Below are 27936 nucleotides of genomic sequence, written 5' to 3' on the forward strand. Positions count from 1 at the left end.
CACTGACACAGACACAGCAACAGAGACACGGTCACAGACGGGCAGACACACACACACACTGACGCAGAGACAACAACAGAGACACGGTCACAGACACACACACACACTGACACAGACACAACAACAGAGACACGGTCACAGACAGGGGCAGAGACACACACACTGACGCAGACACAACGACAGAGACACGGTCACAGACACACACACACACACACACACACACACACACACACAGATGCAGACACAACAGAGACACAGTCACAGACAGGGGCAGAGACACACACACTGACACAGACACAACAACACAGCCTGGTCCATCCTATGCCCCAGCCCACTCCAAGGTAGGGGCAATTCCCCCGTACCCTCTAGTCCCACTGAGGGTCCCTAACAGAAGCAGTAGCTCCCCACTTACCAGATGTTGCATCCTCTCACCACGCTGGCTCCAGGCTGATAAATCTCACCTCCTTCAACACACGGACACTCAGCAATAGGAATGCACCGACCATCCTGGAAAACACCGACAGCTGGATCTAACAACATATAGCTTCAGGATTTGCAATCACCACAAATCCAATTCCACTCACCCCATCAGCCACACCCTTCAATCCCACTCACCCCATCAGCCAGATCCCCTCAATCCCACTCACCCCATCAGCCAGATCCCCTCAATTCCACTCACCCCATCAGCCACACCCCTCAAACACACTCACCCCATCAGCCAGATCCCCTCAATCCCACTCACCCCATCAGCCAGATCCCCTCAATCCCACTCACCCCATCAGCCAGATCCCCTCAATTCCACTCACCCCATCAGCCACACCCCTCAAACACACTCACCCCATCAGCCAGATCCCCTCAATCCCACTCACCCCATCAACCAGATCCCCTCAAACACACTCACCCCATCAGCCAGATCCCCTCAATCCCACTCACTCCATCAGCCACACCCCTCAAACACACTCACTCCATCAGCCAGATCCCCTCAATCCCACTCACCCTATCAGCCACACCCTTCAATCCCACTCACTCCATCAGCCAGATCCCTTCAATCCCACTCACCCCATCAGCCAGATCCCCTCAATTCCACTCACCCCATCAGCCACACCCCTCAATCCCACTCACCCCATCGGCCAGATCCCCTCAATCCCACTCACCCCATCAGCCAGATCCCCTCAATCCCACTCACCCCATCAGCCAGATCCCCTCAATCCCACTCACCCCATCAGCCACACCCCTCAATCCCACTTACCCCATCAGCCACACCCCTCAATCCCACTCACCCCATCAGCCACACCCCTCAAATACACTCACCCCATCAGCCAGATCCCCTCAATCCCACTCACTCCATCAGCCACACCCCTCAATCCCACTCACCCATCTTCATCCCATCCATCAAACTAACATTCATTGACAGACTGTGTGAGGTTATGAGCCTGACAAAGTTTGAGAGAAGCATGGACACAGGCCCTTACCCCATCACGTCCATACCGACTCAATACAAAGAATTCACTTGCTGACCTGTAGTGCCAGCCCCTCTCGGCAGAAACAGCCTGGACTACACCTCCCGCTGGACACATTATTCAGCCCGAGCTCTGAGCAAAACACAACTCCATCAGCACAAGCTCGCCACACCATCCCATCAGAGCAGTTGGAAGGAGCCTCTCCTGTGAACAAGAGCAGGCATAAGTGACTGAATACAGATGGCCATTATCACAGCAACATTACAACAATGGGAGTTACCCACATATGATGTCATGTCTACCATTTTCCATTGTCACTTTACCCATCCCCAGCATTTCTCTCCCTCCTCAATGTTCTACTCCCTCCGCTGACATGCCGCTCCCTCCGCCAACCCTTCATTCCCTTCCACCTCTGGTGATATCACGCGTAAGAATGTGATTGGACAGAGTCGGGAGCATGCGCAGAAATGACAGAATGATCTAGAAACTGTATGTTAAAGACCCGCTTGCTGTTTGCTGTTGTAAATAAATGTTCTAGTTTTAATCCTTCCAGAATATGGTTTGTTCTTAGTAACCCACAGTACGTGTAAGAACACAACATGGTGTCAGAAGTCGGTCGGGAAGAATAATTCGTTTCTCTAACACGGGAGAAGCTAAGATAATCGGAAAAAAAGAGCACGAACATTTTTGTTGTTTGCTAACAGCTTTAAAAATAGAAGTTTTGCAACCCCCATCAACGCTTCAGCTGACTGGAAACGTAGCTGAAAACTGGAAAAGATTTAAACAGTGTTTTGAAATTTATTCATTGGCAATTGGAGCAGAAAATAAAACAGAAAAAACGAAAGCAGCAATCCTACTCCACGTAATGGGGGATGATGCAATTGAGGTATATAACCATTTTACTTTTGAAAATGAAGATAATTTGAATCTAAAAGTGATAATCGACAAATTGGGAGCATTTTGTATACAGAAGTGTGATGTGACATATGAGTGCTACAATTTTTTCAAATGTCGGCAGAGACCTGGTCAAACAATTGATCAATTTGTTACGGAGTTGAGAAACCACAGTAAAACATGCAAGTTTGCAGAACTGACAGACTCTCTCATTAAAGACAGAATTGTTTGCGGCATTCTGGATAATGATCTGACTGTTAGAACAAGATTTGAATTTGGAAAAAGCTGTGGCACTCTGCAAAGCTTCTGAGTCCGTGATGTCGCAGGCTAAAGGGCTTTTTATTGAGAACGGCTGCATAGACACTGTAAAATGCGAATATATTAGAAAAAATAATGCAGCGACAACAAAACCAACAGAGAGCAAAATGTCATCTGAAAGAAAAAAACTTTGTGATTGCTGTAGGCGACAACATCATCTTAAGTGTCCAGTGTTTCAGAAAATGTGCAACACCTGTGGTAAGAGTAATCATTTTTCATGCTGTTGCAGAAGTAGAAAGGAAATAAAACACGTAAATGCAGTGCTTGAAAATGAACATGAGGAGTTTTATATAGATGTGTTTTGTGAAAACAAAGAAAGAATGACTGGACTATGCCATTGTAAGTGAACCAAAACATTATTCTGTTTAATTTGGACACTGCAGCACAAATAAATGTTCTTGCCGAATCGGAGTTTAATGCATTAAAGCCAAAACCAAAGTTATATCAAACAAATATAAAAGTGACTGGGTATTCAGGTGCAGACATTCCAGTTAAAGGAACATGTGTGGCAAAGGTATCACACAAAAATATTGAGCACATACTTTCATTTGTGGTAGTGCCAAAAAAGGTAGTCAATATTGGGTTTATCTGCCTATGAGAGACTGAACTTGGTGAAAAGAGTCTTGGTCCTGGACAGTGACACAGAGTCAGAATACAGTGACTTGATGAAAGAGTATGAGGACTTGTTCAAAGGGCTTGGTTGTTTTCCAGGAGAGCACACGATTAAAATTGACAACACAGAGCCACCCGTAGTACATCCATGTAGAAAAGTGCCTTTTGCATTACGTCATCAACTGAAAACAGAGCTTGACAGAATGGAACGGCTAGGAGTCATAAAAAAAATTGATGAACCGACTGAATGGGTTAATTCGCTTGCATTGTTGATAAGAAAAATGGAAAACTGAGGAATTGCTTAGATCCAGGAGACTTGAATCGAGCCACTAAAAGAGACCATTGCCTGTTCATGAAGAAATTATGTCACAGTTTGCTAATGCAAAGTACTTTAGCAGATTAGATGCATCCTCTGGATTCTGGCAACTTAAACTAGATAAACCGAGTTCAAAGCTGTGTACATTTAACACTCCTTTTGCCAGATACCGTTTTCTTCGGCTTCCATTTGGAATTGCATCAGCTCCTGACGTGTACTATAAAATTATTCAAGTGCTATATGAGCACATTGAGGGCGTAGATACTTCCGTGGACAATATTATTGTTTGGGGATCATCTAAACAAGAACATGACGCCAGACTTAGACAAGTCTTAGAGGTAACACACAAGGCAAACCTGATGTTGAATAAAGACAAATGTCAGCTAGGAGTGACCGAACTTACCTTTGTGGGTGATATCATCAGCAATGAGGGTACACGCCCTGATCCATTGAAGGTTTCTGCTATTGAGAACATGCCAAGACCACAATGTAAAACTGATGTTCTAAGGTTTATGGGAATAGTCAACTACATGGGAAGATTCATACCCAATCTTTCAGAACAGCTTGCTCCATTGAGGCAGCTAACAGAAAAGAAACACGAATGGAGCTGGAATCATGAACAGGAGAAGGCATGGCAAAATCTCAAGAAAGTGCTCACCAAAGAACCTGTGCTGAAATTCTATGATGCTGAGAGACCCATCAAAATCTCATGTGATGCACCTCAGACAGGCTTAGGGGCAGTATTACTCCAGAAGCATGATCAGGGATGGCTACCAGTGGCATATGCACCTTGTTCATTACCCGATCCAGAAACAAGGTATGCCCAAATTGAAAAAGATTTGCTCAGCATTATGTTTGCTTGTGAGAGATTTCATCAGTTTGTGTCAGGGCAATCTATTGATGTTAAAACCAATCATAAGCCTTTGATTGCATTGTTTAACAAAACTTTAAGTGACTGTCCTTTGCGAATTCAGCGAATGATGATCAAATTGAAAAAATATACGTTGAATGTGTCATACACACCTGGAAAATTCATGTACATGGCTGACACAATTTTCAGAGCTGTGGATCCAACAACAAAAGACAGTCACAGGAACGTTATTGATGTTCAGGTATTTATGATATGGTCATAGAAACTGTACCTGTTGCTCCCAAAAAGTTGGAACTGCTGCGTCTTGAGACAGAGAAGGACAAAATTCCCAGTCAGGTAATACAAGTGTTGATGGATGGATGGCCAGATAATAGGCATGACTGTACCTCAGAAGTACAAGAACATTGGAACCACAGATCAGAACTGTCTGTTGTGGATGGGATATTGTACAAAGGTAGCAGAATTGTGATTCCTAAAAGTCTCCAAAAAGAAGTGCATGGGAAAATTCATGAAGGCCACCTAGGTATTGACAAGTGTAAGAGAAGGGCACAGGAAGTGATGTTTTGACCCAGGATGAATCAAGAAATTGCAGAATTGATGTATTCTTAACAAATATGCTTTAAATACCAACCTAGCAACCCTAAGGGGCCACTGCATCCACATCCTAGTCCTCAGAGACCTTATCAGAAGGTAGGCGTTGATCTTTTTGTAACTGACAACAAAGATTATCTATTAATAACAGATTACTACTCATTGTATTCTGAAGTGTGTGGTTTGAGCAGAACAACAGCAGAGAACTTAATTACATGCATGAAATCCGTTTTTTTCCAGACATGGCGTACCTGATGAAGTTTTCACAGACAATGGTCCACAATTCAATGGTGAATGTATGAGATATTTTGCTCATGAATGGGGCTTTGTTCATACATCTAGTCCATTTTTCCCTCAATACAATGGATTGGTTGAGAAGTTGGTAGGAATTATCAAGAAACTGATGCGCAAAGCAAAAGATAGCAGAGGTGATTTTTATAAAGCTTTGTTGGCTTATCGAAGTACTCCAATTGAATGTGGACTTTCACCTGCTCAGCTCTTGATGGGATGCCTTCTGAGATACAACCTGCCAATAGATGAGAGCCTTCTGAGAACAGAGGGAGGTGAACAAGTGAAACGATGGAAAGATGAACATAAAGCAAAGCAGGAAACATACTTTGACAGATCTTCTCGTCCATTACCTGAACTGCACCAAGGAGGTGAAGTGAGGATACAAGACAAAATGAACACATGGACACAGAAAGCTACAGCACTTGAAGAAGTACAACCCAGATCATACATGGTCCAAACAGAAGAAGGAGCAGTGTTACGAAGAATTTGCAAAGACCTCAAGAAAGAGCCAACTTCAGAGCTTCAGTTAACTGATGAAGACCAGATGAAGCAAGGAAATAACAATGAAATGCAAGAACTGTGTAACCACCTAGAAGGTCTACTCATGTTCGTAAACCCCCAGAGAGACTGATAGAGACATGTTAAATTATGTATTTGTTCTGATCAATATTGCTAATTGTTTTTCTTTTTAAGGAAAGGAAGATGTGGTGATATCACGTGTCACGTCTAAGAACGTGATTGGACAGAGTCGGGAGCATGCGCAGAGATGACAGAATGTTCTAGAAACTGTATGTTAAAGACGCGCTTGCTGTTTGCTGTTGTAAATAAATGTTCTAGTTTTAATTCTTCCAGAATATGGTTTGTTCTTGGTAACCCACAGTACGTGTAAAGAATACAACAACCTCTAACAATCCTCTCCCTCATCCGACCAGTGCTGCGCCCATGCCAACTTCCCTGAATTACACCCAGGCGAAGATCAGTGCACTTACCACATGGATGGAGGTTACAACTCATCAGCTGACTGCTTTGTGAGGAAGCATTTGATCGACTCCGATTCCTGAGCCCTGATCCACAAGATACTGAGCATTCCGACCAGGGCCCCCACTCACTCCACACACCTGAGAAAGGTGGGGAGTAAGGAACTCCATTAGTGCCTCTTCAACACACAGTTAAACCAGGTTAACCCTGGAGTGCAGACCATTCCCCCTTCACACACCTCCCAAACAAGAACAGATCCACAGAAACAGAAGCAGAGATAATATTTCAGGTTGAAGACCCAAGTACTAACATAAGGTCACTCTTCTTTCACTGAGTTAGAGTTGTACAACACGAGAAACAGCCTTCGGCCCACATGTGGCTAAGCTGACGAGATTTCCCAGCACTTGGCCCATATCCCTTGAAACGCTTGTCATCCGTACATATACCTGTCCACATACTTATTAAATGTACCTACTGTACCTGCCTCAAACACTTCCTCTGGTAACTGGTTCCATATACCCACCTGCTGTGTAAAAAAGTTACCCCTCAGGTGTTTCATTAAATCTTTCATCTCTAACCTTAAAACTATGTCCTCTAGTTTTCGGTTGTCCAGTTCTGGAAAGGAGACTGTTCACCCTGTCTATGCTCCTCCTTTGTATACTTCTGTGAGAGCATGCCATAGTCTCCTCCCCTCGGAGGCTCTATCTGTCCAAGTCCTCTCTATAACTCAGTCCCTTGAGACCAGGCAACATCCTTGTAAATCATTTTTGCACTCTTCCAATTTAATCACATCCTTTTCCAAGCAACCAAATCTGAACACTTAACTCCAAGTGTGGCCTTATCAGCACCCTGTACAACCACACCATGACCCCCAATATTTATGCACAAAGTGCCCTGACTGATGAAAGCCAAAACACTTCTTCACCACCCTGTCTAGCTGTGACTCCACTTAAGAGAACAAGTCACGTGTACTCCAAAGCCTCCCAGTTTTACTATAATAGTCAGGGCCCTTTCATTCAATGTGAAAGACCTACCTTGAATTGTCCTTTTAAAATGTAATGCTTCACATTTACCTGAACTAAATTTTGTTTGCCATTTCTCAGCCCAGTTACACCACTGACCAAGACCCCACTGCAACTCGATACTCCTCTTCACGGTCTAGCGTTAGACCCATTTCAGTGTCATCTGCAAACTTACTAACTATTCCTCATATATTCTCATTCAGATCATTAATGGGCCTATTTCTGACTCCTAGAGCACACCCTGGTAGTGGGTGCCTAGGTTGCACTGCCTGGGCAGATATGATGGGGGCATTCCAGTAGCTCTTAGATAGGTACATGAACATGCAGGGAATGGAAAGATATGAACGTTTAATCTGCTCTTCACTGAGCTGAGGCTTAGGCTGTGTGCCAGCTCTGGCTGCCCTGGGTTTTGTGTCTGAGGACTCAGTTTCATTCTAAGTGCCATTTGCTTTATTGTTTGCATGATTTGTGGGTTTTTTTCTCTCTGCACGTTGGGTGCTTGACGGATATTTCTTTAAAAATCAGTTCTTTTATGGCTGACTGCAAGGAGATGAATCTCACGGTGGTATAATGTATACATACTTCAATAATAAATGTACTTTGAACTTTGATTCTACCATGTGCTCCATTGTAACAGGTAGCAGTCATATGAACAGTATTTGTAGAAGCATAAAGTTCCAGTCTAATACTGTAAATCCTAACTATGCACAGGCTAGGGAAGTGCAAAGTACTTGGAGAAGAGTGACAAAATCAGGCAAAGTCAATGTGGGTCTGTGAAAGGGGGATCCTGATCGGCCAATCTACTGGAATGTCGTGAGGGTGGTGAACCACTGGAACTTTCCATCACAGATCGCAGTTGTGGACAAGTCATTAAACATATCCAAGAATGAGTTAGATGTTGTCTTCAGGGTGCCATGGGAGGAAACAGAAACACAAGACAAACAAAAGTCATCAGTCAGGATGAAACTGAATATGGAGAGGGTTTGAAGAGCTGACTGCTCTCACCCCCACTCTCATTCTACGTATCTACAGTGCCAATTAGGGAAGTGTTGGAAAAGAAACGTTACTTTTGATAAACCTATCAGATTGTTGAAGGTGTTAATAGCCAGAGTAGATATTTGGATTTCTAAAGGCATTTCGTAAAGTATTGTATAAAAGTGGTCAAAACATTAACAGAGGAAGGATGGAATACAGAAAGATGGGATAAGCTGATCTGAAGAAAGGACATTGATCTAAATGTTAACTCTGATTCTTTCTCCACGATTGCTGCCTGACCTGTGGTGTACTTCCATCGGGGCTTTGCAAAACTCCCACTGGAGCAGTGGGTGCAGCTTCATTCTCTGAGGTAGGACAGCTGCAACCGAGGATGCAGCATAGATTCACTACACCTATCCTGTGGGGGTGGCCATCTCACTCAGACAGTGAGGACGCTAAGCCAAACTGACGATGCAGCATAGATTCACTGTACCTATCCTGTGGGGGTGGCCATCTCACTCAGACAGTGAGGACGCTAAGCCAAACTGACGATGCAGCATAGATTCACTACACCTATCCTGTGGGGGTGGCCATCTCACTCAGACAGTGAGGACGCTAAGCCAAACTGACGATGCAGCATAGATTCACTGTACCTATCCTGTGTGGATAAGGCCATCTGGCTTGGACAGTGAGGATGCTGAGCCAATATTTACTGCAGTTTAAAGGAATGAAAGGAAACGTGAGAGACGTAAGCTTCTGAGACAATAGCATGGAGGAGATACGCAGATGGAGAGTCCAGACGGGGTCAGCCAAGATGAACAAGAATTTCTTTAGGAGGAGTTTAATAAACACTTGGACTTTGCTTTCAGAGGCCGGAGCATACTTCCTCGTATCAGTGGCATACTGTATATCGTGAAATGTGTTGTTCTGCAGCAGCACAACATTGCAATACATAAAAATAAAAACTATAAATTACAGTAAGGAATATATATACAAGTATATTAAAGATCAATATCAGAGTTGTACATGCATCCATTGACAAAAAAATGAACCTTTGAAATCTGTAGTGCAAAAAGAGAGGGAAAAAAAGAAAAAAAATATTGAGGTAGTGTATATGGATTCATTGTCCATTCGGAAATCTGATAGCAGAGGAGAAGAAGTTGTTCCTGAAACATTGAGTGTGTGTCTTCAGGATCCTGTACCTCCTCCTTGATGGTAGCAATAAGAAGAGGGCATGTCTTGGGTGATGGGGGTCCTTAATGATGGATGACACCTTCTTAAGACATTGCCTTTTGAAGTCGTGGATGCTGGGGAGGCTCGTGCTTATGATGGAGCTGGCTGAGTTTACAACTTTTTGCAGTTCTTTCTGATCCCGTGTAGTGTCCCCCACCCTCCCACTCCCATACCAGATGGTGATGCAATCAGTTAGAATGCTTTCCACAGTACATATGTAGAAGTTTGCAAGCGTCTTTGATGACATACCAAGTGTCCTCAAACTCCTAATGAAATATATCCACTGTTGTACCTTCTTTGTAATTGCACCACTATGTTTTCGGAGATGTCGATATGCTGGAACCTGAAACTGCTCACCGCTTCCACTACTGATCCCTCAGTGAGGATGGCTGTGTGTACCCTCAACTTCCCCTTCCTGAAGTCCACAGTCAATTCCTTAGTCTTACTGGTATTGAGTGCAAGGTTGTTGTGATACCACTCAACCGGCTGATCTATCTCACTCCTGTACAATTCCTTGTCAACATCCGAACTCCTGCCGACAATAGTTGTGCCATCAAGCAAATTTATAGATGGTGTTTGAGCTGTGCCTAGCCACACAGTCATGGGTGTAGAGAGAGTAGAGCAGTGGGCTAAGCACGCATCCTTGAGGTGCACTAATGTTGATCATCAGTGAGGAGGAGATATTATTTCCCATCCACAGCGGCTGTGGTCTCCCAGTGGGGAAGTCAAGGATCCAGCTGCAGACAGAGGGACAGAAACCCAGGTTACAGAGGCTTGGTAGTTCAGGTTACTTCTTGGGGCTAATTCCTGGAACAACCATACTGCTGGAATTCCTAAGCCATATAGACACGGACTTCTGGAAAGTTGGGCCTTAAACATCAGCCTTGTCGTGAAACTGAGCAGCACTGAGTTCTTCCTAACCCCCTCCCCACACCCTCATCCAGTGGTTGGGATCTCACTGCTCTGTCTAACCTTCATTACCTCAGAAAGCAGCAAACACTATCAAAGACCCCTCCCACCCCAGATTCTCTCTTCTTCCCCTTCCCAATGGGGAAGACACGTCCCAGCAGGCTCAAGGACAGCTTCTATCCCACTGTTGCAACACTATTGAACAGACCTCTTGTAGGCTAATTGGGAACTCTTGACCTTACAATGTACATCAAAGGACCTGTATCTAAACTAAGAAGGGGCAAGTTCAAAGGGGATACAGTAACTGGGGCAAGTTTAGTTTCAACAGAGTGGTGGTGCCTGGGAGTTGGTGGATGCAAAAATGATACAGGCAGGCATTCAAGAGGCTCTCAGATATGCACATGAATGTGCAGGAAATGGAAGGATATGGACATTATGTAAGCAGAAGGGATTAGATTAGTCAGTTATATGATTGCTAATATAATTGGTTAGGCACAACATTGTGGGCCAAAGGCCTGGTTCCTTTGGTCTATTTGACAATAATAAACCTATTTAATTCCAGATCACTGACTGCTTCTTCTGACCCACCTTCACAGAGCTGCAGACTGCAGTGGTCGGTCTCTATCCGAGAGCCGTGACAATCTCTGCCTCCAGCACTGGGGACCGTGGGCAATCGGTACCGGTGTCTGGATCCAACATCACAGGTCTTACTGCAGGGACTCCAGGCTGTCCACTGGCTCCAGACGCAGTCCACTGCAAAACACCAGGAGGAACTAATGGGTCAACAGTCTGACAGAGCAGTACAGGGAAGTGGACAGGCAGAGAGGAGGGTGGGGTGGTAGGAGGGCAGGCTAGATGGGATGAAGGTGTGGGGAAGGGAGGATGAGGGAGGCAAGAAGAAAGTTGCAGAAAAGTGAGAGTGGGAAGGTTTGTGAAGGAGGACAAGAGGGGGGGTGAGAGCTGGGAGCAGGAGAAAGGGCTGAGGGGTGCACTGAGGAGTGGGAGTGTAGATGGAGGTGTTTAACGGTGCACTCAGTTTCCCTGTAAATCCAGTTACTTGGGTCAGTACCTGCACAGGGCTTGATCCCACACACCATCTCTCCAGACTGACAGGTACTGCAATAAAACAGCAACAATGAGAAGTGAGGTATTGGGAAGAGTTAAGAGTCACAACAGTGCTCCGAGTTCAGCTGCTGTATAGGGAGACACATCAGAATCAGGGCAGAGAGAATTGGGGTATCGGGTGGGAGCAACTGGAGTTGCCGAATCTGGAGATGTCAGACCAACACAATTTTCTGAATCAGAATCTGCCATTTTTCCTAATCTGGAGATGCTGAAAGTGAATGGTTTTAGTAGGCTGCACGTAACAAGACATGTGTACTGACTCCATGTGGGTTTGGTCGGATAACCATGATGGAAAAATGGCTGAAAGTTAACTAAAAGCTGGAAATGAATAATCTGGGTCATGTCAGATTAATAGACAGAAAGGAAAAGGATGGGATCAGTATAAAAACACTAAATGACCTCAGTCAGAGTCATACAGCACAGAAACAGGCTGAACTCATCCATGCAGACCAAAGTGCTCGTCTGAGCTTGTCTGATTTTCATGAAATTGGCTCCGATCCCTAACATATCCTATCCATGTACTTTTTCCAAATGTATTTTAAATGTTGCTATAGTACAAAATAAATAAATAATGCAAATGAAGAATAAAAAACTGTTCATGGACCATTCAGAAATCTAATAGTGGAGTTGAAGAAGCTGTTCTTAAAGCATTGAGTGTGTGTCTTCAGGCTCATGTACCTCCTCCCTGATGGTTAGCAACATGAAGAGGGTATGTCCTGGATGGTAAAAGGCTCGAAAGATGGATTCTGCCTTCTTAACGATGTTCTCAGTGGTGGGGAGAGTTGTGCACATGACGGAACTGTCTGAGTCTACAGTCTCCTGTGATCCTGTGCAGTGACCCCTCCATACCAGGCTGCATTGCAAACAATCAGAATATTCTCCACCATACATCGCAGAAATCTGGTGACAAACCAGATCTCCTCAGATTCCTAATCAAGTAGAGCCTCTGGTGGGACCCCAGTTGTTTACAATATATATTAATGACTTGGATGAGGGAATTAAATGCAGCATCTCCAACTTTGCGGATGACACGAAGCTGGGTGGCGGTGTTAGCTGTGAGGAGGATGCTAAGAGGATGCAGGGTGACTTGGATAGGTTGGGTGAGTGGGCAAATTCATGGCAGATGCAATTTAATGTGGATAAATGTGAAGTTATCCACTTTGGTGGCAAAAATAGGAAAAGAGATTATTATCTGAAGGGTGGCCGATTAGGAAAAGGGGAGGTGCAACGAGACCTGGGTGTCATTATACACCAGTCATTGAAAGTGGGCATGCAGGTACAGCAGGCGGTGAAAAAGGCGAATGGTATGCTGGCATTTATAGCGAGAGGATTCGAGTACAGGAGCAGGGAGGTACTACTGCAGTTGTACAAGGCCTTGGTGAGACCACACCTGGAGTATTGTGTGCAGTTTTGGTCCCCTAATCTGAGGAAAGACATCCTTGCCATAGAGGGAGTACAAAGAAGGTTCACCAGATTGATTCCTGGGATGGCAGGACTTTCATATGAAGAAAGACTGGATGAACTGGGCTTGTACTCTCATTGGAATTTAGAAGATTGAGGGGGGATCTGATTGAAATGTATAAGATCCTAAAGGGATTGGACAGGCTAGATGCAGGAAGATTGTTCCCGATGTTGGGGAAGTCCAGAACGAGGGACCACAGTTTGAGGATAGAGGGGAAGCCTTTTAGGACCGAGATTAGGAAAAACTTCTTCACACAGAGAGTGGTGAATCTGTGGAATTCTCTGCCACAGGAAACAGTTGAGGCCAGTTCATTGGCTATATTTAAGAGGGAGTTAGATATGGCCCTTGTGGCTACGGGGGTCAGGGGGTATGGAGGGAAGGCTGGGGCGGGGTTCTGAGTTGGATGATCAGCCATGATCATAATAAATGGCGGTGCAGGCTCGAAGGGCCGAATGGCCTACTCCTGCACCTATCTTCTATGTTTCTATGTTTCTTCAAGACTGCATCAATATATTGGACCACAATAGATCCTCTGAGATGCTGATACCCAGGAACTTGAAGTTACTTACCTTTTCTACTATTGACACCACCCCTTCCCCGTGAGTACAGCTGTGTATTCTGACAGCTACCTCCCCCGTGAGTACAGGTGTGTATTCTGACAGCTACCTCCCTTGTGAGTACAGGTGTGTATTCTGACACCACCCCTTCCCCCGTGAGTACAGGTGTGTATTCTGACACCACCCCTTCCCCCATGAGTACAGGTGTGTATTCTGACACCACCCCTTCCCCGTGAGTACAGGTGTGTATTCTGACACCACCCCTTCCCCGTGAGTACAGGTGTGTATTCTGACACCACCCTCCCCCCGTGAGTACAGGTGTGTATTCTGACATCACCCCTCCCCCCGTGAGTACAGGTGTGTATTCTGACACCACCCCTTCCCCGTGAGTACAGGTGTGTATTCTGACACCACCCCTTCCCCCATGAGTACAGGTGTGTATTCTGACACCACCCCTTCCCCGTGAGTACAGGTGTGTATTCTGACACCACCCCTTCCCCGTGAGTACAGGTGTGTATTCTGACATCACCCCTCCCCCCGTGAGTACAGGTGTGTATTCTGACACCACCCTCCCCCCGTGAGTACAGGTGTGTATTCTGACATCACCCCTCCCCCCCGCCCCCCGTGAGTACAGGTGTGTATTCTGACACCACCCTTCCCCCCGTGAGTACAGGTGTGTATTCTGACACCACCCCTTCCCCCGTGAGTACAGGTGTGTATTCTGACAGCCACCTCCCCCGTGAGTACAGGTGTGTATTCTGACACCACCCCTCCCCCATGAGTACAGGTGTCTATTGTCCCCCCATGAGTACAGGTCTGTATTCTCCTGAATTCCACAATCACGTCCTTTGTCCTGCTAACATTGAGTGCAGGATTGTTGATGTGACACCATTCCAATAGCCAGCCTATCTCACCGCCGTATCACCATCTGTGATTCTGCCAACAACAGAGAAGTCATTTGTGAATTTATAGATGGTGCCTGAGTTGTGTCTAGCCACACAGCCATGAGTGTAGAGAGAGTAGAGCCACAGGGTAAATACATACAACACACATCAAAGTTGCTGGTGAACGCAGCAGGCCAGGCAGCATCTGTAGGAAGAGGTGCAGTCGACGTTTCAGGCCGAGACCCTTCGCCAGGACTAACTGAAGGAAGAGTGAGTAAGGGATTTGAAAGTTGGAGGGGGAGGGGGAGATCCAAAATGATAGGAGAGTACAGGAGGGGGAGGGATAGAGCCAAAAGCTGGACAGGTGATAAGCAAAAGGGAATTCCAGAGGATCATGGGACAGGAGGTCCGGGAAGAAAGACGGGGGGGGGGGGGGGGGACCCAAAGGATGGGCAAGAGGTATATTCAGAGGGACAGAGGGAGAAAAAGGAGAGTGAGAGAAAGAATGTGTGTATAAAAATAAGTAACAGATGGGGTACGAGGGGGAGGTGGGGCCTGTCTCACCCTGTCTCTTGCAAAAACGCCATCCCCTTCTCGCAATTCCTCCGTCTCTGCCGCATCTGCTCTCAGAATGAGGCTTTTCATTCTAGGACGAGGGAGGTGTCTTTCTTTTTTAAAGAAAGGGGCTTCCCTTCCTCCACTATCAATTCTACTCTTAAACGCATCTCCCCCATTTCACGTACATCTGCTCTCACTCCATCCTCCCGCCACCCCACTAGGAATAGGGTTCCCCGGTCCTCACCTACCACCCCACCAGCCTCCGGGTCCAATATATTATTCTCCATAACTTCTGCCACCTCCAACGGGATCCCACCACTAAGCACATCTTTCCCTCCCCCCCTCTCTCTGCATTCCGCAGGGATTGCTCCCTACGCAACTCCCTTGTCCATTCGTCCCCCCCATCCCTCCCCACTGATCTCCCTCTTGGCACTTATCCGTGTAAGTGGAACAAGTGCTACACATGCCCTTACACTTCCTCCCTTACCACCATTCAGGGCCCCAAACAGTCCTTCCAGGTGAGGCGACACTTCACCTGTGAGTCGGCTGGGGTGATATACTGCGTCCAGTGCTCCCGATGTGGCCTTTTATATATTGGCGAGACCCGACGCAGACTGGGAGACCGCTTTGCTGAACATCTACGCTCTGTCCGCCAGAGAAAGCAGGATCTCCCAGTGGCCACACATTTTAATTCCACATCCCAGTCCCATTCTGACATGTCTATCCACGGCCTCCTCTACTGTAAAGATGAAGCCACACTCAGGTTGGAGGAACAACACCTTACATTCCGTCTGGGTAGCCTCCAACCTGATGGCATGAACATTGACTTCTCTAACTTCCGCTAGGCCCCACCTCCCCCTCGTACCCCATCTGTTACTTATTTTTATGCACACATTCTTTCTCTCACTCTCCTTTTTCTCCCTCTGTCCCTCTGAATATACCCCTTGCCTATCCTCTGGGTCCCCCCCCCTTGTCTTTCTTCCCAGACCTCCTGTCGCATGATCCTCTCGTATCCCCTTTTGCCAATCACCTGTCCAGCTCTTGGCTCCATCCCTCCCCCTCCTGTCTTCTCCTATCATTTTGGATCTCCCCCTCCCCCTCCAACTTTCAAATCCCTTACTCACTCTTCCTTCACTTAGTCCTGACGAAGGGTCTCGGCCTGAAATGTCGACTGCACCTCTTCCTGGAGATGCTGCCCGGCCTGCTGCGTTCACCAGCAACTTTGATGTGTGTTGCTTGAATTTCCAGCATCTGCAGAATTCCTGTTGTTTGCGGGTAAATACATACCCTTGTGTGCGTGTGTTGATTGTCAACAGGGAGGAGACGTTATTACCAATCTGTATAGACTGTGGTCTCCCATGAGGAAGTGAAGGATCCAGCTGCAGGAGGAGATACAGAGGGCTGGGTTGATAAGCTTGGTAATTAGTACTAAAGGGATGATGGTGTTGAATGGGAAAAAAGATGGAGGAAGAGGAGAGTTAAGATGGGAGGCAGCTGAGAGGGAGACAGAGAGAACAGTGCTGGATTATGTTAAGTAAAAGAGGAGAGAAGGGAACCATTAGAGGAGAAGGGAGAGGTGAATAACTGTAGGAAATTGTCAACGTTTCAGGCCAATACATTGTCCGTTTCTTTCCTCCCAGTGGCATTGCTTGATCTGCAGTTTGTATGCAGAATCTAGCAACTGTGGTCTCCTGTGTGTCCTATAATGGTCTGACTGATGAGAAGATCGGCATGTCAAAAGCCATCTTCACCAAACCTGCCCACCTGTGATGCCATTTTCAGTGAATTACATGGTGCCTCTGCTCCATCACACTCCTCAAGACACTACCTTTCACTGCAAAAGTCCTACCCTGGTCCGACTCCCCAAAGTGCAACACTTCACTCTTATCTGAATTTAAAGCCGTTTACCTCTCCTTAGCCCACTTACCTAACTGATCAAGAGTTTTAAATAACCTTCTTCATTGTCTATGGCTTTTTATGATGTACACTGGCAAAACAGCAGATTGTGGTGTATTGTGGCTTTCTCTTAGCCAGAGACTGTTGAATAACTGGAATACACTGTTGAGAAGAGTGGCAAAAGCTGGGTTGTTGACAGTTTTTAAGATGTATCTAAACAAGCACTGGAACCAACTGAGTCCAAGTGCTGGAAGGTATCTTTAGTACAGCTGGCTGGCTGAGTAAGGACCAAAAAATTATGATCAGCATCGATAAGGTGGATTTGGCAGAGGGTTAGGATCTTTGACCATAAGATAGGTTTTGGAAGGAAGATTGAGAAGAGGCAATGTTCATTAGGGGATGCAGTTCTAAAAGGTTACAAGGACAGTGTGATCAGAGAGGCAGAAGTGATGTGAGGTGTCTAAGAGCTGCAACATGATTTACACTTATACTCAATACCCCTGCCCCCTCCCCTGCTCTTATTCTTGTGTTGGACAGAGCAGTTCCTTTCTGATGGTGATGCTGGAGAAGATGCGCTCTGTGTCTGATCATAGGAGTGTGTAATTAGAGAGTGCGGAGGGAGATTCATTCTGTATCTGATCCCAGGAATGTGTGATTGGACAGTGCAGAGGGAGTTTCACTGTGTCTGATCCTGGGGGTGTATGATTGGACAGTGTGGAGAGAGCTTCACTCTGTGTCTGATCTCGGGAGTGTAAGATTGGACAGTGCAGAGGGAGCTTTACTCTGTGTCTGATCCCGGGAATGTGTGATTTGACAATGTGGAAGGAGCTTCACTCTGTGTCTGATCCCAGGAATGTGTGATTTGATGATGTGGAAGGAGCTTCACTCTGTGTCTGATCCCAGGAGTGTATGATTGGAAAGTGCAGAGGGAGCTTCACTCTGTGTCTGATCCCAGGAGTATATGATGGAATGATCTGGAGGGAGCTTCAGTCTGTGTCTGACCCTGCAAGTGTGTGATTAGACAGTGTGGAGAGAGCTTCACTCTGTGTCTGATCCTGCAAGTGTGTGATTGGACAGTGTGGAGAGAGCTTCACTCTGTGTCTGATCCCGGGAGTGTGTAATGGGACAGTGTGTAGGGAGCTTCACTCTGTGTCTGATCCTGGGAGTGTGTGATGGGACAGTGTGTAGGGAGCTTCACTCTGTGTCTGATCCCGGGAGTGTGTAATGGGACAGTGTGTAGGGAGCTTCACTCTGTGTCTGATCCTGGGAGTGTGTGATGGGACAGTGTGTAGGGAGCTTCACTCTGTGTCTGATCCCGGGAGTATATGATGGAATGATGTGGAGGGAGCTTCAGTCTGTGTCTGATCCTGGGAGTATATGATGGAATGATGTGGAGGGAGCTTCAGTCTGTGTCTGACCCTGTAAGTGTGTGATGGGACAGTGTGTAGGGAGCTTCACTCTGTGTCTGATCCTGGGAGTGTGTGATGGGACAGTGTGTAGGGAGCTTCACTCTGTGTCTGATCCCGGGAGTATATGATGGAATGATGTGGAGGGAGATTCACTCTGTGTCTAATCCTGGGAGTGTGTGATGGGACAGTGTGGAGAGAGCTTCACTCTGTGTCTGATCCCGGGAGTGTGTGATTGGACAGTGTGTAGGGAGCTTCACTCTGTGTCTGATCCTGGGAGTGTGTGATGGGACAGTGTGTAGGGAGCTTCACTCTGTGTCTGATCCTGGGAGTGTGTGATTGGACAGTGTGTAGGGAGCTTCACTCTGTGTCTGATCCTGGGAGTGTGTGATGGGACAGTGTGGAGGGAGATTCACTCTGTGTCTGATCCTGGGAGTGTGTGATGGGACAGTGTGGAGAGAGCTTCACTCTGTGTCTGATCCCGGGAGTATATGATGGAATGATGTGGAGGGAGCTTCAGTCTGTGTCTGACCCTGTAAGTGTGTGATTGGACAGTGTGGAGGGAGATTCACTCTGTGTCTGATCCCGGGAGTGTGTAATGGGGCAGTGCAGAGGGAGATTCATTCGATGTCTGTGGGGAAAGGAAATGGGAGCAGACGGGAGATGGGATCCTTAGAGTAGACGGAGCGATGTCCCATGCAGGGTGAAACACACTTACCAGTTGTTACAGGAGTCCTGGGCAAGGCTCAGGCCCGGCTCCAGCCACTGGCCCTGATGGTAGCAGCTGCATTCCTGCGCTGTTACACAGGAGCCATTCTGCAGCATCAGGCCCTGCGCACAGTAACAGCCGTCATAACACTGTGTGGTACATTCCACTGCGGCGGCCAGGTCCTGACAAGCACGTGGGCATGCTCCTCCAAACTGTAAACACTCCTCTATGCTACGATAAGTCATTCCTTCCGGGCAGAGCTCTGGAAAACGAATAGTGAGTCAGAAGCAACAGGTAACGTAGGCAGGAGGAGGTCGGGGCAGCCCAAACCTTATCCTCCAGTATGACATCTCAGTTACCATTCCCCCCTCCGCCCCCCACTGTTACCCTATGGACCACTCCCCAGGCTCAGAGTACAGGGATGTCCCTTTAGAACAGAGATAAGGATTCACCACCTTCAGTCAGAGAGGGGTGAATCTGTGGAATTCATTGCCCCAGATGGCTGTAGAGAATATCCCAACAGGTCAATTTAAGGCAGAGATTGATATGTAAGAGGGATATGGGGACAAAGTAGGGAATGGGGCTGAAAAGAAACAGCCATGATTGAATGATGGAACAGACTCAATGGGCTGAATGGCCTAATTCTGTTCCTTAAGGTCTTCTCTGCTTCCTTTAATGGTATTTTATCTGGGTCTGGTGATATACTCACTTTTGTTCTGTATGCTTATTAACACTGTGTTAACTAAATACAAAGATTTTCATTGTATACATGACCTTGGTATAGGTGACAATAACAATTTACCAATTTATTATTTCCATGAATTCATATTCCTCTCCAACTGCAACACCTACATAATTTTGTTATGATGCAAAGTATTCACTTAGATCCATAATTATGTCTTTCGACTGTCAGCTTTCTGTCACCAGGGGCCCCACATATGCCACTGTTACACATTTCTCCACATTGTTCAGCTTTTTCAAGATCTTACTGCCAAAATATTTTGACTCACACTCTTTACCCTCTTATTCCTTCTAAAACACTGGGTACCTCTGAATGTTGGAGGAGGAGAGCAGATTTCTCCTGGATGATTACAGGACAGTAATCCATAGTCTCAGTATTTTAATAAATTCAAGATTTAATAATTTGGTGCAGGCTCTCTTACTGTCACAGGGCTGAGTGTTACAATCTCGTGTCTGGATATAAGGTCCTGTACAATGGACCCCTCCATCAACTGCCAGTGGATTCATGCAGCTTCGATTTCTGGTCTGGACTCCTGAATTACAGAGGGAGCTGCACTGGGACCAGTGACTCCAGGAATTCCATCCCACTGCCACTGGAAAACACAACACAGTGCCTCTCGTAAACTCAGTGCAGAGACACCGAGCTACCAACAATGGTGACCAACAGGCAAGAGTTCAGATCAGCTTCCTCCCCATCCATCTCACCATCCCTCCCCTTCTCACCCTATCCATCAATCCTTCCCCATCTATCACTCATTCTTCAACCCACCTTCCCTCCCCATCCCTCACCCTCCCTCCCCTTCTCTTCCCATCAATCATTCCTTCCCCACCCTCCCACCCCATCCCTCACCCTCCCTCCCCTTCTCACCCTATCAATTATTCCCTCCCCATCTATCACTCACTCCCCAACCCACCCTCCCTATCAATCATTCCTTCCCCATCCATTGTTCACTCCTCAACCCACCCTCCCTCCCCATCCCTCACCATCCCTCCCCTTCTCACCCTATCCATCAATCCTTCCCCATCTATCACTCATTCTTCAACCCACCTTCCATCCCCATCCCTCACCCTCCCTCCTCTTCTCACCCTCCCTCCCCTTCTCACCCTATCATTCCCTCCCCATCTATCACTCACTCCCCAACCCACCATCCCTCCCCTTCTCACCCTATCCATCAATCCTTCCCCATCTATCACTCATTCTTCAACCCACCTTCCATCCCCATCCCTCACCCTCCCTCCCCTTCTCTTCCCATCAATCATTCCTTCCCCACCCTCCCACCCCATCCCTCACCCTCCCTCCCCTTCTCACCCTATCCATCAATCCTTCCCCATCTATCACTCATTCTTCAACCCACCTTCCCTCCCCATCCCTCACCCTCCCTCCCCTTCTCTTCCCATCAATCATTCCTTCCCCACCCTCCCACCCCATCCCTCACCCTCCCTCCCCTTCTCACCCTATCAATTATTCCCTCCCCATCTATCACTCACTCCCCAACCCACCCTCCCTATCAATCATTCCTTCCCCATCCATTGTTCACTCCTCAACCCACCCTCCCTCCCCATCCCTCACCATCCCTCCCCTTCTCACCCTATCCATCAATCCTTCCCCATCTATCACTCATTCTTCAACCCACCTTCCATCCCCATCCCTCACCCTCCCTCCTCTTCTCACCCTCCCTCCCCTTCTCACCCTATCATTCCCTCCCCATCTATCACTCACTCCCCAACCCACCATCCCTCCCCTTCTCACCCTATCCATCAATCCTTCCCCATCTATCACTCATTCTTCAACCCACCTTCCCTCCCCATCCCTCACCCTCCCTCCCCTTCTCTTCCCATCAATCATTCCTTCCCCACCCTCCCACCCCATCCCTCACCCTCCCTCCCCTTCTCACCCTATCCATCAATCCTTCCCCATCTATCACTCATTCTTCAACCCACCTTCCCTCCCCATCCCTCACCCTCCCTCCCCTTCTCTTCCCATCAATCATTCCTTCCCCACCCTCCCACCCCATCTCTCACCCTCCCTCCCCTTCTCACCATATCAATCATTCCCTCCCCATCTATCACTCACTCCCCAACCCACCCTCCCTCCCCTTCTCTCCCTATCAATCATTCCTTCCCCATCCACTGTTCACTCCTCAACCCACCCTCCCCCCATTCCTCACCCTCCTTCCCCTTCTCTCCCTATCCATCATTCCCTCCTCATCCATCACTCTCTCCCATCCATCTCACACTCTCTCCGCCGATTTTCACTGTCTCACAGACTCTCCCAGTCAGCTTGGGCTCATCTCTCTCACCATTTCTTCTGTCCCTCCTTCCCATGCACTTCTTCCATCCTTCTTCCCGGCATCCCTTTCTCTCTCTTTTACTAGGTGGCCTCACACTAGGTACAAACAGTGCACACAGACACCCCCACAACCACCCTGAGCAGTATCAACACTCTTGTAACAAACTCCCACCTGCACAGGGCTGTGTAGCACACTGCTCCCCCTGTACACCCACCCTGAGCAGTATCAACACTCTCGTAACAAACTCCCACCTGCACAGGGCTGTGTAGCACACTGCTCCCCCTGTACACCCACCCTGAGCAGTATCAACACTCTCGTAACAAACCCCCACCTGCACAGGGCTGTGTAGCACACTGCTCCCCCTGTACACCCACCCTGAGCAGTATCAACACTCTCGTAACAAACCCCCACCTGCAAAGGGCTGTGTAGCACACTGCTCCCCCTGTACACCCACCCTGAGCAGTATCAACACTCTCGTAACAAACCCCCACCTGCACAGGGCTGTGTAGCACACTGCTCCCCCTGTACACCCTCTCCTGAGCAGCTGGATTCAGCCCCACCAGGGCCACGGCACCATCGGAAGCGCTTCCTCAAGGAAATCTCATCCTCATCATGGAAGCAGGTCTGACTGCAGGGTGACCACAAAGACCACTCACTCCAGCCTTGGACAGAGCCCTCGGTATCTGAGCAGACCACAGGAGAGAGAGAATTAAAACTGTGGCGAGAAGGAGGGAGTGAGGAAGAGGCCCAGGGCGGGAAGGTGAAGAAGGCAGTGAAGGTGGGAGGGAGACAGAGGCAAAGTGAAGAAAGGAGAACAATGTAGAGCTGAGGAAGAGAGCAATGCAGCAAATAACGATGGAGTGAGAGAGACAGAGAGAGGAACCAGAGACCGGGTGAGATGGGTATCGAGAGGGAGAGAAGGGTAGAGGCAGACAGCATTGGAAACTGGACTAGGAAATCAACATATAAGGGAAAGGAAAGGATAGCATGAGCGAGCAATAGAGTGATGGAGTCAAAAGCGAACAGAAAGTCAGAGGGTGTGGGAAGGGAGAGCAAATTGGAATGAAGTGGGCAAGGGAGGGATAAGGGAGAGTGAGAGACAGGAGGGAATGGGATAACTAGGGAGGAAACAGATGATGAGAGGGAGAGAGGATCTGAAAAAAAGAGGGAGAGGGAGGCAGGAAGAGAATACTGGAAAGGGAGAGAGGGGGAATGAGGGAATGATTGAGAAGGCCACAGTGACGGCCAGCCAAGTGTGGGGATAGGGACACAGGAGAGTGCAGATTCTGGAATCTGGAGCAACACTCAGTCTGCTGGGGATAAGGCAGGTTTCTATCAACACTCTGATGCAATCACTCCCAGAAGTGACAAGCACTTACCTGGGTGGCACACCGTGTGACAGCCCTGAACTCCCACACTGTCCCCCACACAAGGGGCACCATCGTTTGAGGCAGTGGGATTTGTTGGAGACCTGCGAGTAAAGCACACATGATTGAGTGAGTCTTATGGGACAGCAAAGCAAAAGAACACATTCCTGGGAAACCATGTGATCCAGTGCACTCACTCTGGAATCAGAGGGTCATTGGGAGGAATATCTGTCTTGTGGAATCCCTGCAACATCATAACTTGATGAGACCGCCCAAACCTCCAAGCAAGCCCATGAGTAGAGTAAGTGCAGAAGGAGAGTTGGATAAGACAGACTGTATTCTAAACACAAGAGATTCTGCAAATCTTGAGCAACACACACAAAATGTTGAAGGAACTCAGTAAATCAGGCAGCATCTATGGAGGGGAATAAATAGTCAACATTTCAGGCCAAAACCTCTTATCAGTACCCCAAAACTTCAGGGGGCAGGTCCACAGCTTCCTAAAACTGACAACACTGGTAGAAAGGACAGTGCAGAAGGCAGTTGACGTTCTCCCCGTGACCGCATGGGTTTCCTCCAACAATCCAAGGACATATCGGTTGGTAAGTTAATTGGTCATTGTAAATTGTCCCGTGATTAGGCTGGGGTTAAATTGTAGGTTGTTGGGTGGCACTGCTCAAAGGACTGGAAAGGGCCTGGACCACGCTGTATCACAATAAATACATAAATACCTGCCCATGATACTACCGCAAGTGAGCTTTTCATTGCACTTGCGTACACGTGTGCTCGTGCACAATGACAATCAACTCAACTTTGAACAAGCAGAGAGTGAATGGACGTTCAGACAGATGGTATTAGTGTAGATTGGCATCATAGTTGGCACGGACATGACAGGCTGAATGGCCTGTTCCTGCGCACTACTGTACTGTGTTCTGTGTTCTATGTCCGGCTTTATGTCATGAAGAACATTGTTCAAACCTGTATCGCTCCTGAAATCCAACACCACACCGAGGATAGCAGGGAGTCCACGATGACCAAGCAGACCAGCCACAATCAGTGGAACAAAGCAAATCATCACAGACCAGGTGGCCCAGCTGACAGACACTGTTGACAGAACAGGTCAGGCATTAGCACCACAGGGCATCACTAAGCAAAGCACAAATATAATGGCTGCTTTGGAGGGGATGATCATGGTGTCACGGGAAGGGCTGGGGTTCAGCTATTGTGGTTGAGTTCAGATCAGAGTTAAAGTTAGGGTGCTAACTTGCAGATTGCAGACAAATGCCCCTTCCCTGTTTGCCCCCAATATAACTAGTCTCACTGGATCACCATGCATTTGGCCCATGTCATTAGAGATTGAGGTTACGTTGGACGGTTTAAGAGTCCCAAAGGAAGGTGTGCACGGTTGGAAGATCAGTTTCACTTCTTCAAACAAACAGAAGCAGGATCAGGCCTGAGTTCTTCCAGCATTTTGTACGTCCTACTCAGGCCTTTCAACACTTTGTGCCTCTTCTGTCACACAGTAAAATTGTGGTTGATCTTTTATCTCAGTACCACATCTCTTCAGATCCTGTTGCTCCTCTAATATCCAAAAATATATTGACCTTTGGCGTGAATATAGGATCTGAGATTTCACTCTTCTTGGGAAGAGAATTCCAAAGATTTCTTCACCCAGCTAAAATGGCCTATAGATTATTTTGAGAATGTGACTGTTTTGGACTCCTCAGCCAGAGCACTCATTAGTCCTGCATCAGGTTCTGTGACACCCCCTTGTAGCTTTAAATCAGAAGCTACTCACTTCTCACTCTTCTAAACTCAAACCCACCCATAATCTCTAATTTTGTTTTGACTTTCTACTGGCCTATGGTAGTCCATATACATTGCATCCACTAAACATTCTAAACCTCAAAGTGAGGTTTAGAAGACAGATCCTAGAGATATATAGGTCAGGGACCCAGGGTGATTTTGATAACTGGTTGTGTGGTAAATAGTGGTAAGGTTGGGATTAAAGGATTAAAGTAAAGGATTGGTGTCATCACTTCCAATGGATTCCCAGTACAATAACGACTAACACAAGGGGGCAGAATTTTAAGGTGATTGGAGGAAAATATGGAAGGGATGTCAGAGGTAATTTTTTTTTTTTTTACAGAGAATGGTTGGTGCATGTTACGCATTGCCAGGAGTGGTAGTAGAGGCAGGTACATTAGGGACATTTAAGAGACTCTTAGGTAGGTAGATGGATTATAAAAAAAGTTATATAGGAGGGAAGAGTTAAGTTGATCTTAGAGTAAGTTAAAATGTTGGCACAACATTGTGAGCCAGAGCCTATACTACGCTGTGCTGTACTTGTCTATGTTCCTTATAATCCAGCATCTCACCAAACACAGGTGTAAATTAACAGGTCTGTAATTTCCTTATCTTCTGTTCCTCCCTTTCTGACATAGGAGTCACATTTGAAGTTTTCCAATCCACCAGTATCCAATTGGATATCATTGCGTTTTGGTGTGTTGCAGGGACCTGTGCTGCTTTGGATGTTATTTGTTATATACATTAACAATTTAAACGTGTATATAGGAGGTATGGTTGGTGAGTTTGCAGATAACTTGAACATTGATGGTGTTGCTGATGAGGACAGTCACAAGTCAAGGAACAGTATTGAGCAGCTGGTAAATTGGGCAGAGCAATGGTAAATGGAGTTTAATGAGAGTTGATGAGACTGTTAGCAGTAAGACAATGAATGATAGGACCCCAGGGAGTATTGAGAATCAAAGAAACCTCGGTCTATAAATCCAAAGAACCTCAAAGGCAACAGTGGAGGTAGATGAAGAGGTGAAAGTGCATGTGGATACTTGTAGTCAATAGCTGGGGCATTGAATAGAAGATCAGAGAAGCTACAGAACAACTTTGAAAACCCTGGTTAGACTACAGCTGGAGAATTGTGTAAAATTTAATAGTCGCACTTTGCGAAGATGTCACCGCACTAGAGAGGGTGCATAGGAGATCTGCCAGGATGTGGCCAGGGATGGAGCATTTTAGTTGTGAGGAAAAACTGGACTGGCGTGGTTTGTGCTCCTTGAACAGCAAACTTTTCTGAGGAACAAGATGAGAAGAATTTGTTACCAGCGACTGCAATTATTGATTATGATGACTTCTCCAGGTTGGTAGCTCTCAGAGTTGAGATGGCAGCGACACATGGTGACATTCACACAGTGCTGGTCCTGAAGGAATAGGTTCTCAGGACATCGGCAGCCTGGAATAAACAAACTGAGGGTAAAATCCTGCTAAACTATTCAGACCCTTGTGCTGCACAAACCCTGTGAAGTCCCAGCGAGGAGCCAGTCGAGGCCCCAGCAAGAAAGAACTCAGTGAGGGACCTACTCAAGAATTATATTTGTGGTTTTCTAAGGGAATCAGCACAGAGCAGATTACACAGTCGAGTGGAAGGCACAATCATATATTGAAGGGAAACCATCAGTCCAGAAAGCAGAACAGACAGGAGGCTGAAAGGAACACACAGCTAAACTGTAAGATTAATCTGAAAGTAGTACATGGTGACATATACAAGTGTTGATAATAAATTTACTCTGACTGAGTAAGGCAGATGAACTGAGGATTGATCAGTGTCGATGAATTGATACCACCAAACAGACAAAGCTGAAGTAGGGCAGGACTGGGCAGGGCATCGAATCTTCAGGCGTCCATGCGTGCGTGTGTGTGTGTGTGTGTGTGTGTGTGTGTGTGTGTGTGTGTGTGTGTGTGTGTGTGTGTGGGGGGGGGGTGTAATTAAAAATGATGGTGGCAGTGTGATGTCCATCAGCGTGGTAATGATACAGGATGTCCTAGAAGGCTCTTCATATGATGACGCATTGGTAAGGTCGAACTTAAAAAGAGATCGGGGAGGGTCACTGGGAGGAGTGGGGAACATGAAATATCACAGCCTAATAAAAGTCCCAAACAATTTTTATATTAATGGAAAGAGGATAACCAGAAAAAGAACAGTGTCCTTTAGGGACCAAAATAACAACCAACGTGTGGAATCAAAGGCTGGAGGTGAAGTCTTCAGGGAATCTTTCCCATCTGTATTCAGCAAGGAGAAAGTCATTGTAGTTAGACTTCAGGGTGGGATAGAGTGAAATTCAATAACATAATGCATTAAAAAGGAGGAGCTATGAGTCTCCTGTTAGGCTAAATGCAGAATAAATCCTTGGGGCCTGATGAGATTTATCTCAGACCACAGTGAGAGACAAGGGAGGAGAATGCTAGGACCCTGACAGAGATATTTAACTTTTCCCTGGCCATTGATGGTGTGACTTGTACTTAGGGGACAGCAAGGATAAACACAGTAGCTACAGCTTGTTGTATGGAAGTTAATGGAAACATTTCTGGGGGATCAGGTAAAATCTACACTGGGAAACTAATTAAAGGCAATCAGATTGGCTTTACCACAAGGACATGATACAGTCACAGAGT

General features: G+C 46.8%; 1 protein-coding gene across 1 annotated transcript in view; it reads right to left on the reverse strand.

Annotated features, from left to right (window-relative positions):
• Positions 1 to 27936, reverse strand: part of sspo (SCO-spondin) — a 311321-nt gene that overhangs the window by 171727 nt on the left and 111658 nt on the right. Inside the window, 8 exon segments of the mRNA XM_072245202.1 lie at positions 1519 to 1664; positions 11128 to 11223; positions 11540 to 11586; positions 19077 to 19329; positions 20231 to 20401; positions 22591 to 22782; positions 23479 to 23570; positions 24445 to 24570. Coding sequence (XP_072101303.1) covers positions 1519 to 1664; positions 11128 to 11223; positions 11540 to 11586; positions 19077 to 19329; positions 20231 to 20401; positions 22591 to 22782; positions 23479 to 23570; positions 24445 to 24570 — 1123 coding nt within the window.

The sequence above is a fragment of the Mobula birostris genome, chromosome 1, assembly GCF_030028105.1.
Source record: "Mobula birostris isolate sMobBir1 chromosome 1, sMobBir1.hap1, whole genome shotgun sequence".
NCBI lineage: Eukaryota > Metazoa > Chordata > Chondrichthyes > Myliobatiformes > Myliobatidae > Mobula > Mobula birostris.